The 21,331-nt window shown below is 42.8% G+C and overlaps 1 protein-coding gene across 1 annotated transcript in view; it reads right to left on the bottom strand.

Moving 5' to 3' along the window:
* Positions 1-21,331, bottom strand: part of LOC138046972 (dynein axonemal heavy chain 10-like) — a 69,343-nt gene that overhangs the window by 6,793 nt on the left and 41,219 nt on the right. Inside the window, exons 35-57 of the mRNA XM_068893618.1 lie at positions 20,614-20,908; positions 19,523-19,780; positions 18,648-18,864; positions 17,892-18,169; positions 17,323-17,610; positions 15,239-15,637; positions 14,550-14,711; positions 13,222-13,543; positions 12,716-12,804; positions 11,993-12,232; positions 11,256-11,453; positions 10,500-10,831; positions 9,770-9,935; positions 8,697-8,849; positions 7,698-7,915; positions 6,860-7,229; positions 5,949-6,084; positions 5,020-5,263; positions 4,048-4,177; positions 2,594-2,867; positions 2,099-2,358; positions 1,175-1,513; positions 400-600 (exon numbers count right to left, since the gene is read on the bottom strand). Coding sequence (XP_068749719.1) covers positions 400-600; positions 1,175-1,513; positions 2,099-2,358; positions 2,594-2,867; positions 4,048-4,177; positions 5,020-5,263; positions 5,949-6,084; positions 6,860-7,229; positions 7,698-7,915; positions 8,697-8,849; positions 9,770-9,935; positions 10,500-10,831; positions 11,256-11,453; positions 11,993-12,232; positions 12,716-12,804; positions 13,222-13,543; positions 14,550-14,711; positions 15,239-15,637; positions 17,323-17,610; positions 17,892-18,169; positions 18,648-18,864; positions 19,523-19,780; positions 20,614-20,908 — 5,569 coding nt within the window. The remainder of the gene's footprint in view (positions 1-399; positions 601-1,174; positions 1,514-2,098; positions 2,359-2,593; positions 2,868-4,047; positions 4,178-5,019; positions 5,264-5,948; positions 6,085-6,859; positions 7,230-7,697; positions 7,916-8,696; positions 8,850-9,769; positions 9,936-10,499; positions 10,832-11,255; positions 11,454-11,992; positions 12,233-12,715; positions 12,805-13,221; positions 13,544-14,549; positions 14,712-15,238; positions 15,638-17,322; positions 17,611-17,891; positions 18,170-18,647; positions 18,865-19,522; positions 19,781-20,613; positions 20,909-21,331) is intronic.

Here is a 21,331-nt window from a genome sequence, read left to right on the forward strand (position 1 = left end):
ATCACAGTTTTTAGTTGTTCATTCAGTTAAACATTGTTACGCTAAGCCATCTGCCTACAAATCTCGCGACACATTTTAGCCATTTATAGACAAAGACAAACAACAACAACAACAACAGTCTTTATTTGCAAGATACTCTTGCTTTTTAGAATCTTATAAAAAGTCAAAATGTTGGCTGCTTTAACTAACCAAAGGCAAAAGAAACTGTGATTTACTTTTACCTGTTTTACCTCGCTTGGCGCCGGCTAGTCCCCTTCAACTACATGACTTGCAAAGCTAAGTGTAGTTTTGTTTTCCGGCACTTCAAAAACCGCCCTTAAATACTCCCGCTCGCTTTCACTCTTAGTATGCCTACGATTAGCCAGCAGACCAACAGATTGACGAAATTCGACACCATACCTTGAGTGATCTCTGTAGGATCCCAATAGGAAACTCCGGAGTAGGGTCGGTTGTAAGCCAAAGCCTAAAGTCAGGGTGTGGTTTGCTGATTCGCTCCAAGACTTTCTCGAGTTCCCTTAACCATTTAACCAACAAATGACAGTTTTGAAGCATCAACCACTGACCTCTGGCTATCGCTGTCTCAAGCAATTGCAAGGCAACCTGAAAAACACGTTTATCTTAGGAGTGGGTTTGTGAACAAAAGGTGGTGCTGTGTGGGTGGCGAGTAAAGCACTAGGAATGGTGTAAGTGGGTTGTTCGGGGTAATTGGCCAATGGAGAAAATAGCTGAAGCTTGGAGTTTTGAGCCTCGGCTACATGTCATAACTTTGTTGCAAAACGCATCCAAAACGTTTTTCTAGCGAAAAATATGAAACTAATTTTATCTGACATACATACTACATGCGCTTACATTGTAGAATTAATAAATGTTTTGTGAAAATGGTTGAGCCCTGGTCAAACTCCTTACCCCTAAACTAGCAAAGAGAACGAAAACAACAGCATACTAGGTGACTAAAATATTCAGCTCAGTCATCTCATGGAAGGATACATTTCCCGCCTAAGAACTGCGCAATATTTGTCGAACGATGTAGATTATTTTCGGGGATTACAGAGGATCATCATTTCGTGATCAGGTGAAGATTTAGTGTCAAAATGTTCATTGGTAAGTCAAACGAAGTTTTATGATTGTGTAGCTATGGATAAACAACAAGCAATTCAGTCAACGAAATAATTACCTTCTCCTGTCCTTGTCCCATAGCAAGAAACTTCAACTTGTTACCGCCAAACCCAGATCTCTCCGCCAACTTCATAAGATCACTGGCGGGATCCGAGCCTGGACTGAGGATAAAGATGATTGGCGAATAAGGGTTGGACTGCTCGAATATCGCCTCAAAGCTGATCACGGGTGGTGTCACGTATTTCTCACTCATTCGCCCGGTCACGAAGTTTGTGATTGCCAGATAAACTCTGTCCACGCGGAAACAACGGAGGAGCAGAAGGCGCTGGAAGTCTGTGAGGCTTTCTTCGTATTTGCCAGGAAAAGGGGCCGATTCTGGAGAGTCGTGGTCATTCCACTAAAACGAAAGGAGGCCGTTTAGTTATTTGGGCGTTTTCACATGACGGCGGGCTAGTTGTTGTACCAATTAAATATTCCGAGAGTGTGATCCATCTTTTTATTCAATTTATTCAATTGTCCAATGAGGCTGCTGGGCGCACGATACAAAACGCTTTAAATATTCCCAAAGGGTACAACATTGACTTAGCCTATTTGGTCTATTCAGAAAAGTCATCCTATCATAAATACTACCACCATTGCCGTACCATCGACTCCCGGCCTATTCCATCAGGCTGTGGTGCTGTGCTCCGAGGTCAAACATGGGTCGTGTTCAGGGGCCGAGCGCCTAGCCGGCAGCACAGCTCCTTCGGCCCGACCTCGTTGAGCTGCGCCCTTAGTAATTCAGTCTCCGACTGCGAGAAAGGGCGATTAGCAGATCGGATCTCTCCGACCATAGATGGAACTAGAGGATTCTTTATTAGAATAATGTAAATGCCTAGTAAATTAACCGATTAATTTTCAGTCCGTTTGAGTGGATTTTTTGGTGACTATACTTCTCAGAGCTTTAAGAGTAAAAGGCAAACAGCGTTTTCTATTGTCTCACCTCCTTCCAAGCTTGGCCATTTCTTTCAATATCATCAGACAGTGAACTGAAGGCCTCTGGAGTGACCGTCACCAGCCTCTGTATATCCTCCCAGCCCTGATCTGGTAACCATGGGAACGGTTTGCTGCGTGGACTCTTCTCCAAGGATATGTTTCCCTTCAAAAAGAAGTCCAGCTCCTCCGGGTTCAGCTTGCCGTCTGCTTCCAATATTTTGATGGTCATTTGGAAAGAAAATAACAGCTTGTGGCGCTCAAAGAGACCTGTAAAATACCGAAGTTTGACTTAAGTGTGACCTTATTAAACGACAGCCAAAGAGATTTCTCTTGAAGCACCTTATTTAACCTTATTTTTGCACAAAGGCCGGGGCCATTTGTCATCGAAACAAGTGGGTCTAACTTTTAAGGTTGATGATGGAATCCGAGAGCGTGGAGATCATTAATAAAAAAAACTATTGCCCAGTACTTGGCTTGACAACACGGCTTGGTCTCCACTCACCAGTACAAGCGTAGTTGTACACGTTCATAGTCAGAGTGTCCATGATGTTCTTTAGTCGCTTTGGTAAAATGGAGTCTGGCAAGCTCTTTCTGAGAGACAAGTCAAACTGCTGAAGATACGACGCCAGAGAGTACTGGTACATGGAGTTCACAGCTGACATCTCAGATAACACGAAGAACAAAACCGCTCCCAGCTTAGCCGCTGGCCTGTAACCATCGCGGAGCTTGTCAATGTCAACCGCAGTTTTAGCGCCGAGTTTCAGCTTCTCCCCGACCTTTAAAGAGTAAAAGCACGCAATGAGTTCTCTTTAAATTCATTCAACTCAGTGGTTCAAAGTTCCCGCGCCATTTTTTCAACCAATCAGAAGTGAAACCAAAACCGATCGTGCCTTGCGCGTGCAAATTTTCCCGCGCTTTGTGTCGGCTACGTGTAATCACTTCGAGTTTTGATTGGTTTACTGGATTGCCTCCCTACTTTTTGATTGGCCAAAGTAATTACTTTGGTTTAGGTTTTACGACACACGATTGAAACTCGCTCTATGTCCAGAAATGCAAGTAATTAGATGCAGGAGGATTTCAATAAGCGTCACGAAGTGTCCCCTTGTTCTTCTCCCCAACTTCAACATCACTCGTGTCTCGGAATACAGACAAATGACGTCACAAAGTGTCCCCCCAAATGCTGCTGCCCGAGTTAAGATAAACAGCTGCATTTACCCTAAGCTTAAAATAACCCCAACCTTTACCCTTACCATATTTGAAAACAGGTAGCCAAGGCTTAAAGGGACACTTCGTGATGTATTTATTTCTGGACACATCTACATACTTTTGGCTCTAGGTAAGTCAAAATTTGCGCCCGCAAGTTGTAATTCACAGCTCAGTTGGTTGGTAAAGCGCGAGATTACCGTTCAGAAGATCGCTGGTTCGAAGACCGGCCGAACCAACAATCCCTGTCTTAATGGAAATACTTGTTCTTTGCTTCCAGGTGATCTGGTGACGTAACTCGGAGGACTAGGGAGAAAAATTTTAACGCGGTATCCCACACCCGCCCGCGGCCTTATTTTCGAATTCAACATGGCAGAAGTAAGGTTAGATCTTGACGGGTCTACTTGAATGTTCATTCAGTAACAGGAAATGTGATAGACAAGGAATGATCTGTTGAGTTTTGGCGATGGAAATACTGTAGGAAGTTTGGAAACAACACCTAAGGCCGCGCGCGGTTGTGGGATACGGCGTTAAATTATTTCTTCCCAATCCTCCAAATTACGTCACCAGATCACCTGGTTAGCACTCAGTGCTTCAACCCAGAAGAAGGTACAATCGGTCGGTAACTTCAAGCCTTTGGCCTTGAGGTGAAAGAAAAACACTTTAGTCTATGGCATTTACGCACGAAGTTCAGTAAGCCATAAACCATAAACCAACCGAGCCGTACATAATGCTCTACAAGGTTCTACGCACCTCAACAGCTTTGGCCTTGGTGTCCTCCAGTGTTTGCACCAGTTCGACATTATCCAACATGTTTCCCTGCGAAGTAGCAAGTTCACGGAGAAGAGTATCCTCCAGATCTTTCAACAGTCGCTTGTTATCACTGAGAAGGGAAAGTAAAAACACCAAGGAAGATCACCAATCAACTCAGCACTGCTAACGTCAGACCTAGAGTTATCAAAGCTCGTGGAAATGAAATTCTAGATCATTCTCAAAGGTCAGGGAAAGTGAAAAGGAGTACCACCCCTGATGAAGGACCCAGAATGAGTGTCGCAATGTAGGTTACTAATGCTGGGCCAAGTTGTTCGAAGAAGGATGCAAAGCGCTCGATAAATCACTATCCATTGGATAACTTAATTGGCTTTGCTAGTGTTTATCCGCTGGATAGTGCACGTGTGCGTGGATAGCTACCCTTCAACTGGACCCTGAACTTTATTTAAGTGTCAACTGTATTTAGCGCTGAGGCAGTAATTGAGACCAATGTTCAGAAATGAGATAAAATACAGTCAATTGTCAACTCTCATCAAGTCGTAGGATGGCTTTTGAGAAGCGAAGAAAACCAGACTATTCAGAGAAAAATCCTCTTGGAGCTGAGAGAGTACCAACAAACTCAACCCACATGTGGTACCAAGTCTGGAAATCAAAGCGAGGCCACATTGGTGGAAGGGGAGTGTTCACCACTGCGCCATCCTTGCTTTCTAATCCTAAACACAACAGAACTGCATCCTGTACCGGTCTAATGAAATTTAGAGATTGTAAAGAGATGCGTGGTATCAGCTCAAGAATACGGCCATTCTGGGAGTTGATGTGCGTGGAAAAGATTCATGTTTTCGAAAAGTACAACCTCGCCTCTATTCCGAGGCCATGCAAGCCACCGGCCTTTGAAGCAAAACTCTTGTTCGGTGGGAATGTGCTGTAAATGAAAATTCTTGTGGTAGCACTAACCTGGTTTCTTGAATGAGTCTCTCTCTCTGTTCTTCAAGTTCTTTTCTCTCGAAGCCAACAATAACACTCAACAGCTGATCTTCAAGTCCCTTCATTGTCACAGTGTAGTTGACCACCATGCAACGGCTAAAGTGAGTCGGTGTGTATTTGGGATTAGACAGCTTGGTGTTGAGATACAAACGAAAACTTGGATCATAATCCACTTCTTTGTCACCCAGGACAACGAATTCACGACCTGGCTCGCCTGAAATTAAATCAAAATAATGCATTCATGAGAATAACACCTTTCAATCCCATTCAAGTTGTCTTCACCATTCTTTCATAAGTTTTAATGTTCATTTACTGGGTTTATTCGGTTTTTTTTTAATGGGTACGTTTTTCAATTGTTCTATACAACATTTTCCCTTACTCATTAATTCATTTCTTCGATCATTCATCCACCATAGAGACACTATTTCTCACCATCCTTGGGTGTGTGGAAAAGTAGTTCGATTGTCTGATCATATTGCTGCAGTTCAAGCTACTGACGTTAGTACTCTGTGTACAAATCTGCTAAGAGGATAAAGAGTCGTTCGTGTTCGTTTTTGTTCTATAATTTGACCCACGTGTTTTTGTTTGTTTGCGTTCTGTTCTCGTATTTTTGTTTCCAAAGTTATACGAAAGTCGCTCCAATGAACAAGGCAAAGAATTCGTAATTCAGATTCGTTCTTTCGTTTGTTGACTCATTTATTTATTCACGCATTCGTTCGATCGTTCATTCAGTCATTCCTTCTTTCGTCCGTTTATATTCACTTGTTGTATTCATTCATTCGTTCTATCATTCATCGTTCGTTTCTTATTCACGTCTTCTAATAATTTTCATGAATCATCATCTTTACTCAAACACAAAGTCGCATTGTTTTTCATTGTTCTTATTTTATCGCGTATACCTTTAATGTTCTTGTCCAGTACGTTATCGATCACAGGATCTATGTACTCATCCACATCTTTGAACAAGATGGGGAAGCCATATTTTATGGCAAGTTCCAGCTGCTTCAGAAAATCAGGGTCGTTGAATGTAACAACCTGAAAACAAAAATACACCATTGCTACCCTCAGTACTCCTTCCCTTTCAAGAAACAATTTGAAATTTGTAGTATGTGACTAAATTTATTAGGTGTGACCATGCAAATGAAAGCTTTTGAGCAGTAATTCTGTTTGATGCTGTCCAGTATACACTGAAGATGATTGATGTTGGGGAGATCATTGCAGGGAACTCATGCAGTTACACAAAAAGTCTGAAAGAATCCAGGCTTCTACTTGGAGGCTTGGAGACTTGAACTTATGTCCACGCGATCGCAATGCCCCACCACAAGAGCTATTTTGCCATCTGGGAGCTTGTCAAGTGCGATTTCGTTTTATATCCCTTACGAAGTGAAGGTATGAAGGAAAATAGTCATAAAATATCATAATGTTTCAAATGCAGAGTTGGCGCGACTGATGATAAGAGTATCGCAGTGAAATGAGCAACTTACGCAGTTGCAGCAGGGAACTGGTAGCTCGCTAGATCACGGCCGCCATGTTAGATGACCTGAACAATGGATCTCTCATCAGCTTCTTTTGTTCGTCATCCAGTATTTGTACATTTTGCCATTGATATCTGTGTTTCTATAGATTTGTTGCAAACCACTTATAGCCCTGGCGGCGGTAAAGCATTGCGCAGCGCAATCGCACGCACGGTGGTTGATTCAAATCGTTCCATACTGGATTTCTTTATGGCTTTTTCGAGCTCGTTTGACAAACCCGTTGAAGTCAATCAGGATCGAACTGGAGACCTCAATCTCTGAAAGTTACTACCTACCTTTAAATTGTTCTTTTCCTCCTTCTTTTTAATCCAATTCAGCGCCTGTTGTTGGGGATCAATACACAGCGGATATCTGCTGGCCTGTGTGGTTAGGATACCATTCTCGATTGACAGCTCGTCCGGCGGAAGACCCTCCGAAGTCCATCGGCTGATTTCCACGTCATTCGTAAGAAACGTATCCAATTTAAACGGCTGACTTACTGGGATGTCCCTATCCAGGACATCCTTCTCCCACTCCCCACGGAACATGTCTCGACGGAAGTCCCAGGTAAACGCGCCCAAGTAGCTAAGGAATGCTGAAGCAAGGAGACAGTCGCCTAACAGACGGACTCGTTGACGCTTCAATTCTTCCAGATCTTCGGTCCACCTACAGAGAAAAATTAAACCGATTGTGTGGATCAAGAAATCCATGTTAAGCTGGTTATTTTCCTTCGGGTAGTCGCAACAAAATGGCCTTGCACTCTTTTATGTTCTACGTAAAACAAGAAGTCATGTATAAAACCTACAAATAAAAATTGGTTCACACTTCAGCGTTGCTCAGACAGTTGTGAAGTACGCGTGAAGTTTGAAAAACGCCCGAAAGCGGAAGCGTTAGAGTTCCTCGATTCGCGCCGCCAAGAGGAACTCCACCTTCTTGAATCTAACTTCCCAAATTGCCCGCCGCAAGTGAAAGTAAGAATTAGAAACTATAAGACCAGAAGGATAAGAATCTAATTAGCCACGCTGCCCTTCTGAACACAAGTGGTTGAAAGGGTTTTGGCTAAAAGAGCAATTTCTTCTGGACAGTTTTAGCCAAGATTTTACTAACAACTGAAATCCTCCTCTTGGCGCTTACCTAATTTTCTCTGATCCAAGCCCAGAGATGAGTTTATCAGCAGCTATCAATCGCCGTTCCATGATCTCCGCTTCTTCTTGCAGACTGGCTCTCTCTCGCATGGCAGCATCGTATTTCTCTCCCAAGTTCTTCAGTTCTTCGTCCAAAGCTTTCACTTCTTTCTCGATCTTCTCCAGCTCGCGTTTACTCAGGTGGTAATTCCGCTCAAGTCTAGCGACCTGTGGTACAAGAAAAATATAAGCACCACCACGGGTTCAAACCCGAGTTTAAATCCCGTTGAAGTCCTGAATTCTTCAGGCTTCTCTACGCAATTGCTAAAATTGCGTCCATAACTGCGAGGATCATAGCTTTACTTGATTTCATATCCGCAGTTCAGTACATGATTCATTTAACATTTCGTTCATAGAGATACAGCCAAAGTAAATGTATATAAAATAGCTGGGAGAATGTGCATTTTGATGGTTATAGAGAATAGTTGGGAGAATGTGCATTTTGATGATTAAGCCCGTCACCGGAATGAACACTCAAGCATTATTTTGTTTACAAATTTCGAGCGACATTTCTTCAACTCAAAGGAAATACTTTCAGATTCTTTAATCTCGCAAAGATTTGCACAATTCTAGATATTTGTTCCTCCAATCCATACTTGACTGTCATGCTTGAGCCCTGTATTCACAATTCTTGGGTTAAACTCATTAGATTTCCATCTTCTGACTTTGAGGATCCTACGGAGAGTGGACTTTCCTTTCAAGCCCCAAAAGATGAACATCAATTTCGATATACACTTTAATTGAACTCGGGGTAATAAAACAAATATTCGTATGAGTTTTTCCAAAAGCTCACAAGCAATGCCTTTGTCAACGAATGAACCTTCATAAATCGATAATGAACTAATGGCATCAACAAGTTTAAGGAAGGGAGGGGAGGTAGGGGTTCAACACAAGGCTACCTTAACAAAAACTATGTACACTAAAAACGCATTTAGACATTGTGACCAACCTTTTCTCTCTTGGGTTTAATCTCCCTTGCAACGGAACAGTAACCCAACACAGCAACCACGAACTTGAGCAATCCAGCTCCTGCCTTACTGATATCTCTCATCTCTTCCACTGTAATGTTCATCTCCTTCAGCATGTCGCGACAACGTCTCACCTGAGGGAAGGGTTGCACGGTAACGTAGTCAGTAAATAGTCAGATGACTAAATAGTAAATAATGACTAAATAGCAAATAGTCTCCAGTTAATGGGGACGCCCCTTAATCCAAAGACGTTGAATGTGTTGTTACCAATTAGCCGGGTGGTCTGGACTCTAGATCTACATGGGAATGCTCCGAGTTCAGATCTCGTTTGTCAGGCAGTGTGGCCCAGGGGATAGGGTGCTTGCCATGGTTGTCCCTGGTTCAACTTCTCAGCCGCACTTGTGAAGAGCCAACTGGTTTGCCTCCGGCCAGTTGGGATTCTTAACAGTTGTTGTTGTTGTTGTTGTTCGGTTCTGTTGTTTCCAGCAGCCCCGGAGTGGTCAATTAAGTATGTCTATAGGGTAAAGGTAAAGTCCATTAGGCCGGAGCTAATCCCGGTTTCTGAAGCATGAAGGGATGTTAGGCCAACGCAGGGCTACCCCCAGTATTAAATTCACCGGTACCCATTTATACACCTGGGTGGAGAGAGGCACCGTGAGAGAAAAGTGTCTTGCTCAATACACAACACAACGTCCCCGGCCAGGGCCCGAGCCCGGACCACTCGATCCGTAGTCGAGCGCACTAACCATGAGGCCACCGCGCCTCCCATGTATGTATAATCTTATCTGAAAACGCTCTATAACGCTTAACAAACGGTCAACGTCTTGCCTCTGCAATTTAGCTTATAATGCTCACAAGTATACACCGCCTGACAACTTTCACCATGTATAAAACAAAGGTTCCAATTTTCTTTCATTTCACGTTTTGACCGAAACTAAATTTGATTATGAGTCGTAAATATTGCAGAAAAAATCATCAGAGCAAAATGGGTGTGTAAGAAAGGCCTCTAACAAACAAAAGGATAAAGGAGATGCTCTTGTCCGCAATGCGTTACCTGTGTTGCTGTGATCCCATCTACGTCCATTTCTGTCAGACTTTTTAAGAAGTTCGCTTCTGACATCATTCCCTTCGCTTGTTTCCATGACACTTCCTTGTACCCGCGCATCACCACAATGCATTCGGACACCATCTGTACTGTCCTGGGCGGTTTGGCAAACGACCTGAGAAGAAACGCAGACAGTCGGGGCATTGTTATTGAAAGTGTGTTATGAAAGGAAAAGGAAAACCTGTGACTGCGTGATGCGGCTCTAGTTAAAGCCCCAGATCACCCTTGCTCACTAACCAGCAACTCAGTAGTTAAAGCATTTAACTTGCGTGTTTAGACTTGAATTTCACAAAACGTTATTCCAAAAGAGAAAAAAACAAACAAACAAAGAAACAAATGAGTGCACTCCACCAACAACAAATTCCCAGGGCGATTTTTCTCTCAAACATCACAAACTAAGCCCATCGACTATTAATGAGCGTTTCCCTCTTCTGGTCAATGGCGCGATGGATCCATCATAAAGGCGTTCCTACTCACTATTTTGATCGTTTCGAACATACTACAATAATATTACGATGAACACTACGCTAGGTCGCCTCTGGAGGTGATTTCGTATCCCTCTGAGATAAATTTTCATTGCTCTCAGCTAATTAGATTGAAAGGCTTCCATCCTATTTCGACTCTTAACTTCTTCCATTGAATACAACTGACAATCAGTATGCGACCTGCTCGCACATACCTGATCTCAGTTACGTCAGACTTGTCTAAATCCTGTAAGGCTAGTTTTGCTTCCTCTAAAGCCGGAAGCGCCAGTGCCAGAGCTTCTTCCGCTTCCGCTTTCTCAACAACAATCTCCTTGTTTTGTTCCGCGATTTCCTCTCTTTTGCCAACAGCCATTGCTTTCTTCTCGTTGGCCAGCTCTGTGGCGCGTTGGATTTCCACTAAAAGGGTCTCGCAGGCTTCGCTCTTTTCGGTCACGGCAACCTTCTGAATTTCCAGCTTTTCGTTGAGTTCCTTCAGTTGTTCGCTGGCAGCCAACAGTTTGCTGAGACCACCATCAAGACGGTGACACTGAGGAATGGAAAACGAAGAAAGTCGGTTCTGTGAAACCCTGACTCCGTTTGTGTCCAGAAATGAACGCGAGTCAGAATTCGTGTAATTTTTAGAGCCGTTGCCAAAAGACCACTTTCGAATTCACTTCAGGTATTTCTTCCTCGGAGAGTTAGTTTTCTTTTCACATTAATTGGAAACTAATTTCATAGGAACTCGTTCTTGTACTCCCTTAAAAAAAATGGCTTCAATGAAAGAGGAAATTTCAGTGTACTGTGGTCAATAACGAAGAAAACAACCGAATAGAGGCTGATCGTTGGAAAACGCGCTGGATGCCGTGTAGTTTGGCTTTGATTCTCGATAGCTATGTGGCAGAATCATGCAAAAAGTGAAACCCACGCAAACGATCCTATCCTAAGCAGGGAATGAAGAAACAAAAGCGCACCTGCTCTAGGACGAACTTGTCCTTCTCCTCCAGTAGCTTGTTGTAAGTGTTGATGAAGTCTAGGTAGTTCTTGGGTGTGGTGTAATTGACTCTCCTCAGCTTCTGTAGGAAAGTCTTGCTAAACACGCCGACAGTTTGATGCACATACACGACGTGATTGACGACATTCTCACGATGTTCGTCTGGAATTTTATCGTTCTAAAAGATCGAAAGGGAAATTAACAACCACGGATCAAGGAATGCGTTTATCTAGCCAAATCCCTGATGTCCGTTCAGTTAAGGTAACACTAAAATACACATAAACGAGGACGAAAACCTCGGACTCTTTCTTGCGTTTCCTCAATTGCCCCGTAAACTGAAGGGGAACTGCCTCGGTTCCAACTGGTCGCATGAGCACCCAAATTCTTGGTTATCCAACAACCGATGAGTGGAAGGGGAGGACAGTTGTGAAATTGCTGCAGCGAAAAGTGTTAGCCACCCTCTCCGTGGTATTGCTGTTATCATGAAAACGAACTCTCTCCGTTAACCACATGAGCCTGGGTCCGATGTGCGCGAATTGGAAGAATCTCTTTTTCCTCGAAAATTGTAACTTACGATTCTTTACAGCTCACTAAATAAACGCAATCAGCCAATACTATTTTCCCACTTTCTAAATGAGCAAATTGAAAAGTTTCAAACTACGTTGGACTCAGCCAAATCTTACCATTTTAAAACGTTCACATGTAAATCAAACTTACGTTTTCTCCCAGAAACACTGAAGCGACTGCATGCAAAGCCTGCTGTGGCCAGGCAGTAAACCAGTCTATGCTGCAGTTATTGACCAGACCTGGGAAATTACGGCAACGCGTTCTAAGGGTCTCCCCCACGGGTGACATGGCCAGAACAATATGCAGGTTGTTGGCGCATTTGTTGACAAAGTACTGCCAAATAGACTCCCGTGCGGGTGGTACTCCGGCTTTATTTGCTTCGTCTCGTACCTGTCAAGAAATACAGTGAAGGTCACACAAGCATATAAATCTTAGCATTAACTAACGTCGTTTCATGAGATTATAATCTGGGTTTTAGACGCGTTTTGGAGACATCACAAGAAGTATCGTATCGTAACTAGTTGATTACGTCCACGAGTTTTTTTAAGTCTCCGCCTTGTACGTACACTCTGTTCTCCTCCAAACACTGGTTTCACCCTCTACATAAGGGAACTCACGCTTGTTTATAGAAGGGATTTCCTCAAGAAATGATACCCATTTTACCCATTTTTGAGGGCATCATCACCGTCTTTATCGCGGCAGTATCCGGCCTCTCCTTCTTAAGCTTCGGATGTAAGACAAATCTCCATCGCCGCTGGGACAATAGTAAGCACTTTTCGCGAAGCAACGACTGCACCACCTTTTCTACTTCTATTATCATGACAAATGAAGCATGTCACCTATTACTCAGTTTCTCTTCAAATCATTCATTACCTGGCCAATAATTCCCTCTTTTTCATCGTCGGCAAAAAGCGCTGGAACCATGCCTGATGTCAGCATGTTGTTAATGAGCTCAAGAAAACCTGAACATAAACGCAAAGGTCATGCTTTAAAAAAAATAAAATACAAGTTAAAAGGATTATCCAAATCCTGCGGCTGATAGAACGGGAAATAGCTATCGTCAATTCAGAGAATGTCTCTTTCGGTACCTTTTAGTGATTTTGTGCTGGAGCGTTAATTGAGGACACTACTAATAAAATAACTCATTCCGCGGGAAATTCGCAAACCTTGTTCTCTTAGATGAGAACTTCCCCTCCACTCGCAAGAGTCCGTCTAATTCTAAGATACTCTGAGAGTCAAACATACACGAGATTACAACTGCACGGGTATTACAAACGAATGCCCTTCACAGATTCCTTTCACACAAAAGCGCCGTTTTCTCAAAATGTAAAAAGGGAAACAAGTAGACCTCTCACTAACGTATACAATTAAAGGATTACCTTCTTGGGCTACATGAGCATCAGTGAACAAGAAAACCATTTTCTTATTTTCGAGTCCCAGTTTGGAATAAAGACCTTTAAGATCCTCTCTGAAGGAGTTTTCGTCATAGCCTCTTGTTAGCGTTATCTCAAACACCTCGCACCCTGCGCAAAATGCTCCAAGCTTAGTGAGGGACTGTTTACCACTGCCCCCAACTCCAACAAGAAGGGCGTGTCCTTTCTCCATTCGGATCACGCGATGAACACGAGTCAAATGTTCGATGGCGTCATCAAACAGTACAAGGTTCATCGGCACGTGGTCCATGTTGTATTCCTCAAGAACCTAAGAAGGAGGATACTGGAATTAGATAAATTTACATTGCTTACCACAGAGGCCTCACAAGAGGTTACTTGGAAATACATATTTGAATCTAACTGCTCCGACAACGTCAGCGACGACGAACACAACAATCATGGAAGGCTTACAGTACCATTAGTAGTCGGGAAGAGATTCAAATGCTGGCATTTCAAAACATCAGTCGGAACGAATTTAACACTTCTGTTTGGAAAATTCCTTCCCTTTTCCTTGATATCCCAAACCCACACCCCCTCCCCCTCTTTCCGACAATTATAATTCCGTGACTACTGTGCTTTTCATAATTCTGTAATCTCGCCTTCCGCGCAATCCGCAAACCTATCTTATCGAGTTTCTCGCTGCAAGAACCAAAGATTCTGTTTGCTCTACATTGTTAGAGTAAACTAACCTGCGTAGCTGGCGGGATATTTTAGCGTGGGTTTATTTCATACAGGCGCGAGTAAATGGATGGTTGCTCCATTGTGTCAAGGCCGCGAGAGCGAGCGGCTGCAAGCTATTCGTCATCATGCCCCGCAAATGTCGATTTACTCGCGCGTTTCAATAATCCCACAATCAGTCATCCCGTAAACAGTCAGAAAAGGTCACGCATTGAGTACGAAGTAACGCACCGTCTGTTTCTTGGATGATTTCTCGGCCTTCATTAATCTACAACCCTCAGTTCTAGCCAACAATTGATTTGATTTGCGTAAATTTGTTGATTTTAGTTTGCAGTGTCCCCAATTAGTGCTCCAGTGCTAGAAGCCTAGACACCGAAATTAAGTTCCTATGCAGTCCCTTTCCTTTCCATTCAATTTCAGCATCGTCACCAAATGTCTCACTAACGGTGGTTTTCGATGAACCTGGATAGTCAGGCATCTTTGGGATGGTTTAAGACGAATTCTAGACATCTTTATCAATTCCACAAAAGTATGAAAAGCACAGTAAAGAACTTATGACAGACCGCAAACAAAATAACTATCGATGTATTACCAACCTCATCAAAAATTGCCTTAGCAGCCTCATAATCGACAACGTCTTCATACAGACGTGGGTCCTCGGTCAGAGAATTACGATAATCTCCGAAAAGGATGGGCTCCCTGTTGACTGTGTCTACGTAGCTTGTGAAGTTCTGTTCCACAAGCTCACTTACGTAACCCTGAACAAAGAGGCAAAGAAAGTGAAAGTCAGTGAATGCCTTGCTACTCTTCGCACTTTGCTCTCATATTGTTTTTTGGCATTTATTTGGTGGTTTTAAGCTAAATGTCCAACTTTGAGCAGTACTTTCCGGTTGACTGTTCACTAAGATGTTTACTTAACTGTAAAAAGTGGTTCCATCTTTTGAGGCTCTGGATGAAATCCTACAGGGTGACCACTGAAATCAAAACTACTGAGCAGTACTTTCCTGTGGTGTTGTTTGATATGCTGAGTGGTTATCGCAACCTTTATGGTGAAACCATTACATGAAACCATTTTAACAAAGGTAACTGGGGAGAACTTGTAATTAAACGCGGCAACATTTTAATTCATCTTTTCAAAACCGTATAGAAAAGCGATTATTTATGCAAAAGATATACTGATCTATTTTTTGCTCTTACAGTTTTATGGCGATCATAATACTTGGAAACTAGTATTCTATTCGCCATTGTAAACAGGGGTATACGGCAGACGTCCCATACAACTTACACTGACAATCGTCTTATCCGAGGAACTGATAAGTCGGTCGTAGAATACTCGGAGGCATTCGTTTTTCCACAGTCGGACAAACTGCGCGGGATTGTCGAATCTATCGGGCGTGCTGAGGCAAAGTCCCTGGGTGACGCGGGATAGATCCCGTAAATTGAAAATGTAATGGAACTTGGAAGGCGTCGGTGGTAAATTCTGGATGATCTTGATGTAAAGCTCCAGCGTTGAAGATGTGATCTTGGAAGCCAGCTCTCTGACTTCCTTTTTGAAGGGCTCCAGATGACCGTTTAGAATGGAAAAATAAATCTTGGTCAAGGACTCTTGGGATGGGAAGGTGACGTTGAAAACACTGAAGAGTGAGATAAATCGAGGGTCCACTTCATTGCGGCCACCACCGGGCTGACAAGGAAAATTAAAAAAATAAGCAATATAATAACGAAGTTAACTTTAGTTTTACTGAAGTAACGTAAGAAGATAAAGCAAATTCAACCAATGAAGCCAGAAAAATCTTTCTTTTGGTCCATGGGGTTTTAGTGATAGCGTGATAGCGTCTCTCCGCGTCATTGTTGTTTCAAGAATAAATGGCCTTCTGCATACACTCTCCGTCTCCACCAAGTAATATTTTGAATATTATGTTCCCAAAACCAGCATTACCTAGCTTTGTGTAGAAGTTGGTAACACGTTTTCGCCATTTAGAAAAAGGGATAATTAACAATTACTACACAATTATTCTACGAGGGCGCGCTGGATATAAAGTGATAGATAACGCGCCGAGTTGGTTATAATCACTTTATATCCAGCAAGCCCTACTAGAATAATTGTTTTATTAAAATCTCCATGGTGTTCCCGGAAGTAGCATTGTCGACCAAAGCACCGATTTCTACCTCGGTCTATTCCGGTCCAAAACGGCGTTTGTCGGCCATTCATTTTTCTCAGAGCTGCAAATATGTTTTTAAGCTCACTTTACACCTTTTGCTGTTCATTACGAGAAAATATGTATTCATTTGCGTGAAATGACGACCAATAGCGCGACGACACATTCATGAGCGTCAGAAAACGAACATTTGCACGTTACTCAGATTCAACTTGTAACTTGTAACGATTTTTGCATTTTCGTCAACATTCAATAACATTCTTAGGCATTCTTATGCGTCATTCGGCATACAAAAGAGAAAAATATACTTTCAATTGTGCTAAAATTGAACGTATTAACACCATCTTGAAAATCAATAGAGACAATAGACAAACATTAAAGTGTATAAACCATTCATTAACAATTTCATCACAGTGTTTGAAATTCATTAGAATTCCTGCACGGTGGTAGTGTGGATAGGACAAATATTAATTTGCTTGTACAAACAATACAGCGTTCTTTGCGTTCAATGCACAAACATCGATTTTCAATTGAACAATAACAAATTTGCCAATTTTCTTATGAATTTCAGCTTACCCTTCAATAACCTTTCTAATTAAACGCTCTTGCAGATAAGTATAAGTGTAAGACGGAGCACCGGCTCACCGAAACCCTACCATGCCCGCCCCAAACAAAGAGCTGAAAATGCTTCCGGCCTATATGTACTGTAGTCCTTCTGTAAACATCGTGGAGCGGGCAATTAGTTGTCTGAAAGCAGCAACATGGCCGACATCTCGCGCCCGGAAATTCAAAGACGTATGCATGGATAACAGAGATGAGACCAGAGCATCATGAATTCCACTAGGGGAGTTTCCAACACAACCACTGCTTGAAGGTCTGCACAGAAATATTGACAAGGTGACCGCAGTTAAAAGTGCGCAATGCGGGTACCGCCTTGTGCAGACCTGCCTGCCAAAGTGTTTAAATAGAGAGGTTATTGAAGGGTAAGCTGAAATTCATAAGAAAATAATTGGCAAATTTGTTATTGTTCAATTAAAATCTATGTTTGTACATTGGACGCAAAGAACGCTGTATAGTTTTTACAAGCGCATTAATGTTTGTCATATCCAAACTAACGCCTTCCAGGAATGCTAATGAATTTCAAACAGTGTGATGAAAACGTTGATGAAATGGCAATACCGAATAAAGACGACGATCATCTGACTTATACCTTTCCCATGGCGGCTACGAAGCCAATATCCCTGAAATTCTTCAAATTTAGCTCCTTTCCTCTGTCATACATGCCTCCTTTCTCCAACAGTAGCTTGAGCAATGCGATTGGTTGCTGTGTACCGTATTCATCCACCTGTGGCATGTTCATGTCATCCATGAACACGAGCAATCGCTTACCCATGGGGGGACCGTAAGTATCTTTTGTCCTCTTTTCCACGTTGGCCTCCAGGTTCCTTTGAACATCCATGGAGGTTGTCCGAGATGAGAAGTTAATGTTGAGCAGGAGCTGCCATTCAAGAAAGCAAAATGTTAGCGAATAAACAATTTGATCTGTCATAGAAGCAAAAACTCGAGATTTCAGATATCACGCAGTCCCCTGATTTGATTGGGTCGGTTAAGACGCAGCCAAGAAGAACCTTTCAAGACACACTAAAGCGCTATTCTATAGATCTTACTTCGGGAGATACTTAACATGCATGTTTCTAGGTTATCTGACTGAAATCAGCCAAACCCTAATAATAATAACAAGCCATTTTCTAGAGCTTTTCTTACTTGCCAATTACATACCGTTGAATCCTTGTCCAAGCCCCTCAGGAAATTAGCCGTAGTAGCAGACTTGGACGTGCCAGTCTCTCCTACGAGCACCACAGGTCTCTTTATGCTAACCATAAGCTCCAGCAGCCATGTCGTCCTGACAGTGTCCACAGTGGGGACCAAAATCTCAGAGAACTTTTTCTCAGGGTCGTGAAGGTACTTCGGAATAACGTCCACCCAAGGGACCCACACAAGCTTTTTCGAGTCAAAGAAATACTCAAATAACGTTGGCTGAGCACTGGGTATCTCACCTGAAAGAATGGAGGAAATATTATAATTTATTTTTTGCTGAAGCATCCCAGCGGGCTGCGACCCTAAATCCTCGAATCTCATTGGCTAATAGCGTACTCGTAGCCGGTCCATCTTTTTCAGGATATGGACCACGGTACGGAACTTTTTTCGCGCTAATTGCGACAAACTGAAATTGTTGCGAAAGTCTACAAACACAGGCAACAGTTGCTCATCAACTACTTCCCGAGACAACAAATATGTAAGGAAAATATAAACACTGACGAAAATGTATAGATACGCAAGAGTATACGTAATTTTACTATCCAGAGGAAAGAAGAAGAAATACTCAACGGAACGACGGCTTTAACACAAACGACCGCCTTGGGCCGTACTCTAGACCTCGGGCACGGCCTTTTTTTTCCCATACGGACTTCCTTTCCTGCACGTAACATATATTTCTTAGCCAATTCATGCAATGCAGAATCACAAAATTCCTACCTGGACCTACAACAGACCCTTGTGCAGGATTTTGAGGCAGACATGAAATCCTTTTAAGGAAGCCATCAAACACAATCCGTCCATCCTCCAATAGGCCTCCGCCCAAAGACCAAGTCAGCGCTGATATAAAAACAGCTTCAGTTGTCTCTGAACCAAGGAAATTTGCATTCTCAGCTGGAGGCAAAAGCGCATCAAGCATCTGGGACAATTGCACCACCTGACAGCATAAAGATATCGGAATAGTATTCACTCAGAGAACTGATTCACCATGCCAATGCTCAGTAAATCTCGGTTATCAGCTCATACACCGTATGATCACGCCAAGTGTTGCCAATTGAATCATTGAAGAGAGGAACGAAATGCCCAAGAATCCAAACTTTCGTATTTTAATTGACCTTTAATACGTTCGCGCTTAATGGTTATGAGATTGGTTGTACCAAACTCGGCGGTATGCGCCTCGTTGGATATTTACCATCTCATATCCAACGCGCTCTCATAGAACAATTTATAGTTACCGGACACTTGATATTGTTTCTCAATTCAAAGGCTATCAAGGGAACCGCCAAAGGAAAAATATCACCCAGGTTACATTTTTTTAACCAACGAAAACAGGAATTAATGCTTATCAGCATGACCACCATGGCGTTTTAACAAAAGAAACAAGGACGAAATTTTGTTCAGGGACCGGACTATCAATTTGACATACGATTTTCTTGACATGGATCTCTGGGCCCTATCTGCTCGACCACTCAGCAAACTCAATATAACGTAACGCAATGAGTCTGTGAAAGGCAGCAAATTGTTAATTTTTGTGTTTTCTCGACAAAAGCCAGTAATGTGTAACACACAAAGGCATCCTTCCAATGCTTACTTACCATGTTCAAATTAGTCTGAAGAATAATGGTCTTCAGCTTCTTTCCTATTTTCCCGTCAATGATGCCCTCGAGGATCAAGTCAATACAGGGTGGCACGTATTTCTCAAACAGTCTGTTCAGCTCCTCTCTTTCCTTGTCACTGCTGCGAGCGTGGTACCATTTTTGCCAGTAGGGATTATAACCCAGATTTTTCGGATCCACGTAAACCATACCGCAGCGTGAAACGGTGGCGGGAGAGGCGTAACGAAGATCGGCAACCTGTGAAGAGGGTTTGAAACAGGATTGAGTAAATAACTAACAAAGGCATCAAAAGTTCTGCATCAATTCCAATATTGTTGGTTTTTACTCACGTGATCAACAGCCATGTTTTTCAATGAAAAGAAAAGAAAAGGTTTGCTTGATAATAAAGTTCAATTCCCAGAGGATTGGGTGGAAACACCAAAATGGCTGCCATTTCTTTGTTTAGGGGCACCAACATGGCGGCCGTGACGTCACGTGCAAACCGAGAATAGAGGGCCTAATTACTCAATTCTGATTGGTCAATCAAAGGTTGCGTTTCCCCGCCTTTATAGACCGTATTCATAAATGGCGGTCAAGAAAATATTCTTTTGTCTTTGTGCTAATCATCCTAACTAGCCTCACTTTGAAACAAAAATTCTTTTGAATTTTGCTCGTGTTTACGAGGCTAGTTAGGATGATTAGCATAAAGACAAAAGAATAATTACTTAGCCGCCATTTATGAATACGGTCTATACGGGGTGGAATTACTGAAATGCTACTGATTAGTTCCTTGCTTACAGTTGGAACATTTGCTGAATTCAGTTTGTCAACAAAATGACTGACTTAGCTTACGGGGGGTAATCGCATTTCCCTGTATTTGGCGAAGACATGACAAACAAATAAAAAAACTGTAAAATAGTAAATTGTCAACCCAGACAATGCGTTTCTGGAGTTCTGATTGCCAGCTCACACGACTCGGGCAATTTCAACAAAATTTTGAAAACCGTAATTTTCTTCGGTCCCGCACGATTACTTATACAAACAGCCTTTAGTAATATCGATTTATCGACGAAATCCGCGTCATGTCCTACCTCAAACAACAGAGCGCAGTGTTTCTGCAAGCGAATTCTCTCGCCATTGGCCAGCGTTAACAGCCTGTTGTCGTCCATAACAGAGTTCATATTTTCGACCCACAGAGCATCCACATCGCTGTCAAAGACAATATACTTGCGCTCATTCTTGTCAGTAGGTTTATTGATTTCACGGAAGATGCAGGATAACAATCCATCAGTCCAGTCCCTTGTGACAGGATCCAGTGTTCCATACAGCTCCACTACTGTGCATGCCTTGGCGTTCATCACGTACAGTTTGGTGGAAATCCCAAGACTAAAGGAAGAAAAGACATATTGGATGGGTCGGTGCGTGGGTTCGAACACAAGCTGAACCAAAACACGTGATGGCTACATTAAGACGTCGACCTTAGGGGGTGGTGCTAATCAGAATGAATGTTCTGTTATTTTATCTCCAACTCCTAGTATTTTAGAGCGAATTGAATAACTCTGTGGGAGGCGCAGTGGCCTCATGGTTAGTGTGCTCGGCTCCGGATCGAGTGGTTCAGGTTCGGGTCCTGGCGGGGACATTATGTTGAGTTCTTGGGCAAGACACTCTACTCCCACGGTGCCTCTCTCCACCCAGGTGTATAAATGGGTACCGGCGAAATGCTGGGGGTAACCCTGCGATGGACTGGCATCCCATCCAGGGGGGAGTAAAAGTACTCCTAGTCGCTTCATGTCACAGAAACCGGGATAA

This window comes from Montipora capricornis, chromosome 4 (assembly GCF_036669925.1).
Source record: "Montipora capricornis isolate CH-2021 chromosome 4, ASM3666992v2, whole genome shotgun sequence".
NCBI lineage: Eukaryota > Metazoa > Cnidaria > Anthozoa > Scleractinia > Acroporidae > Montipora > Montipora capricornis.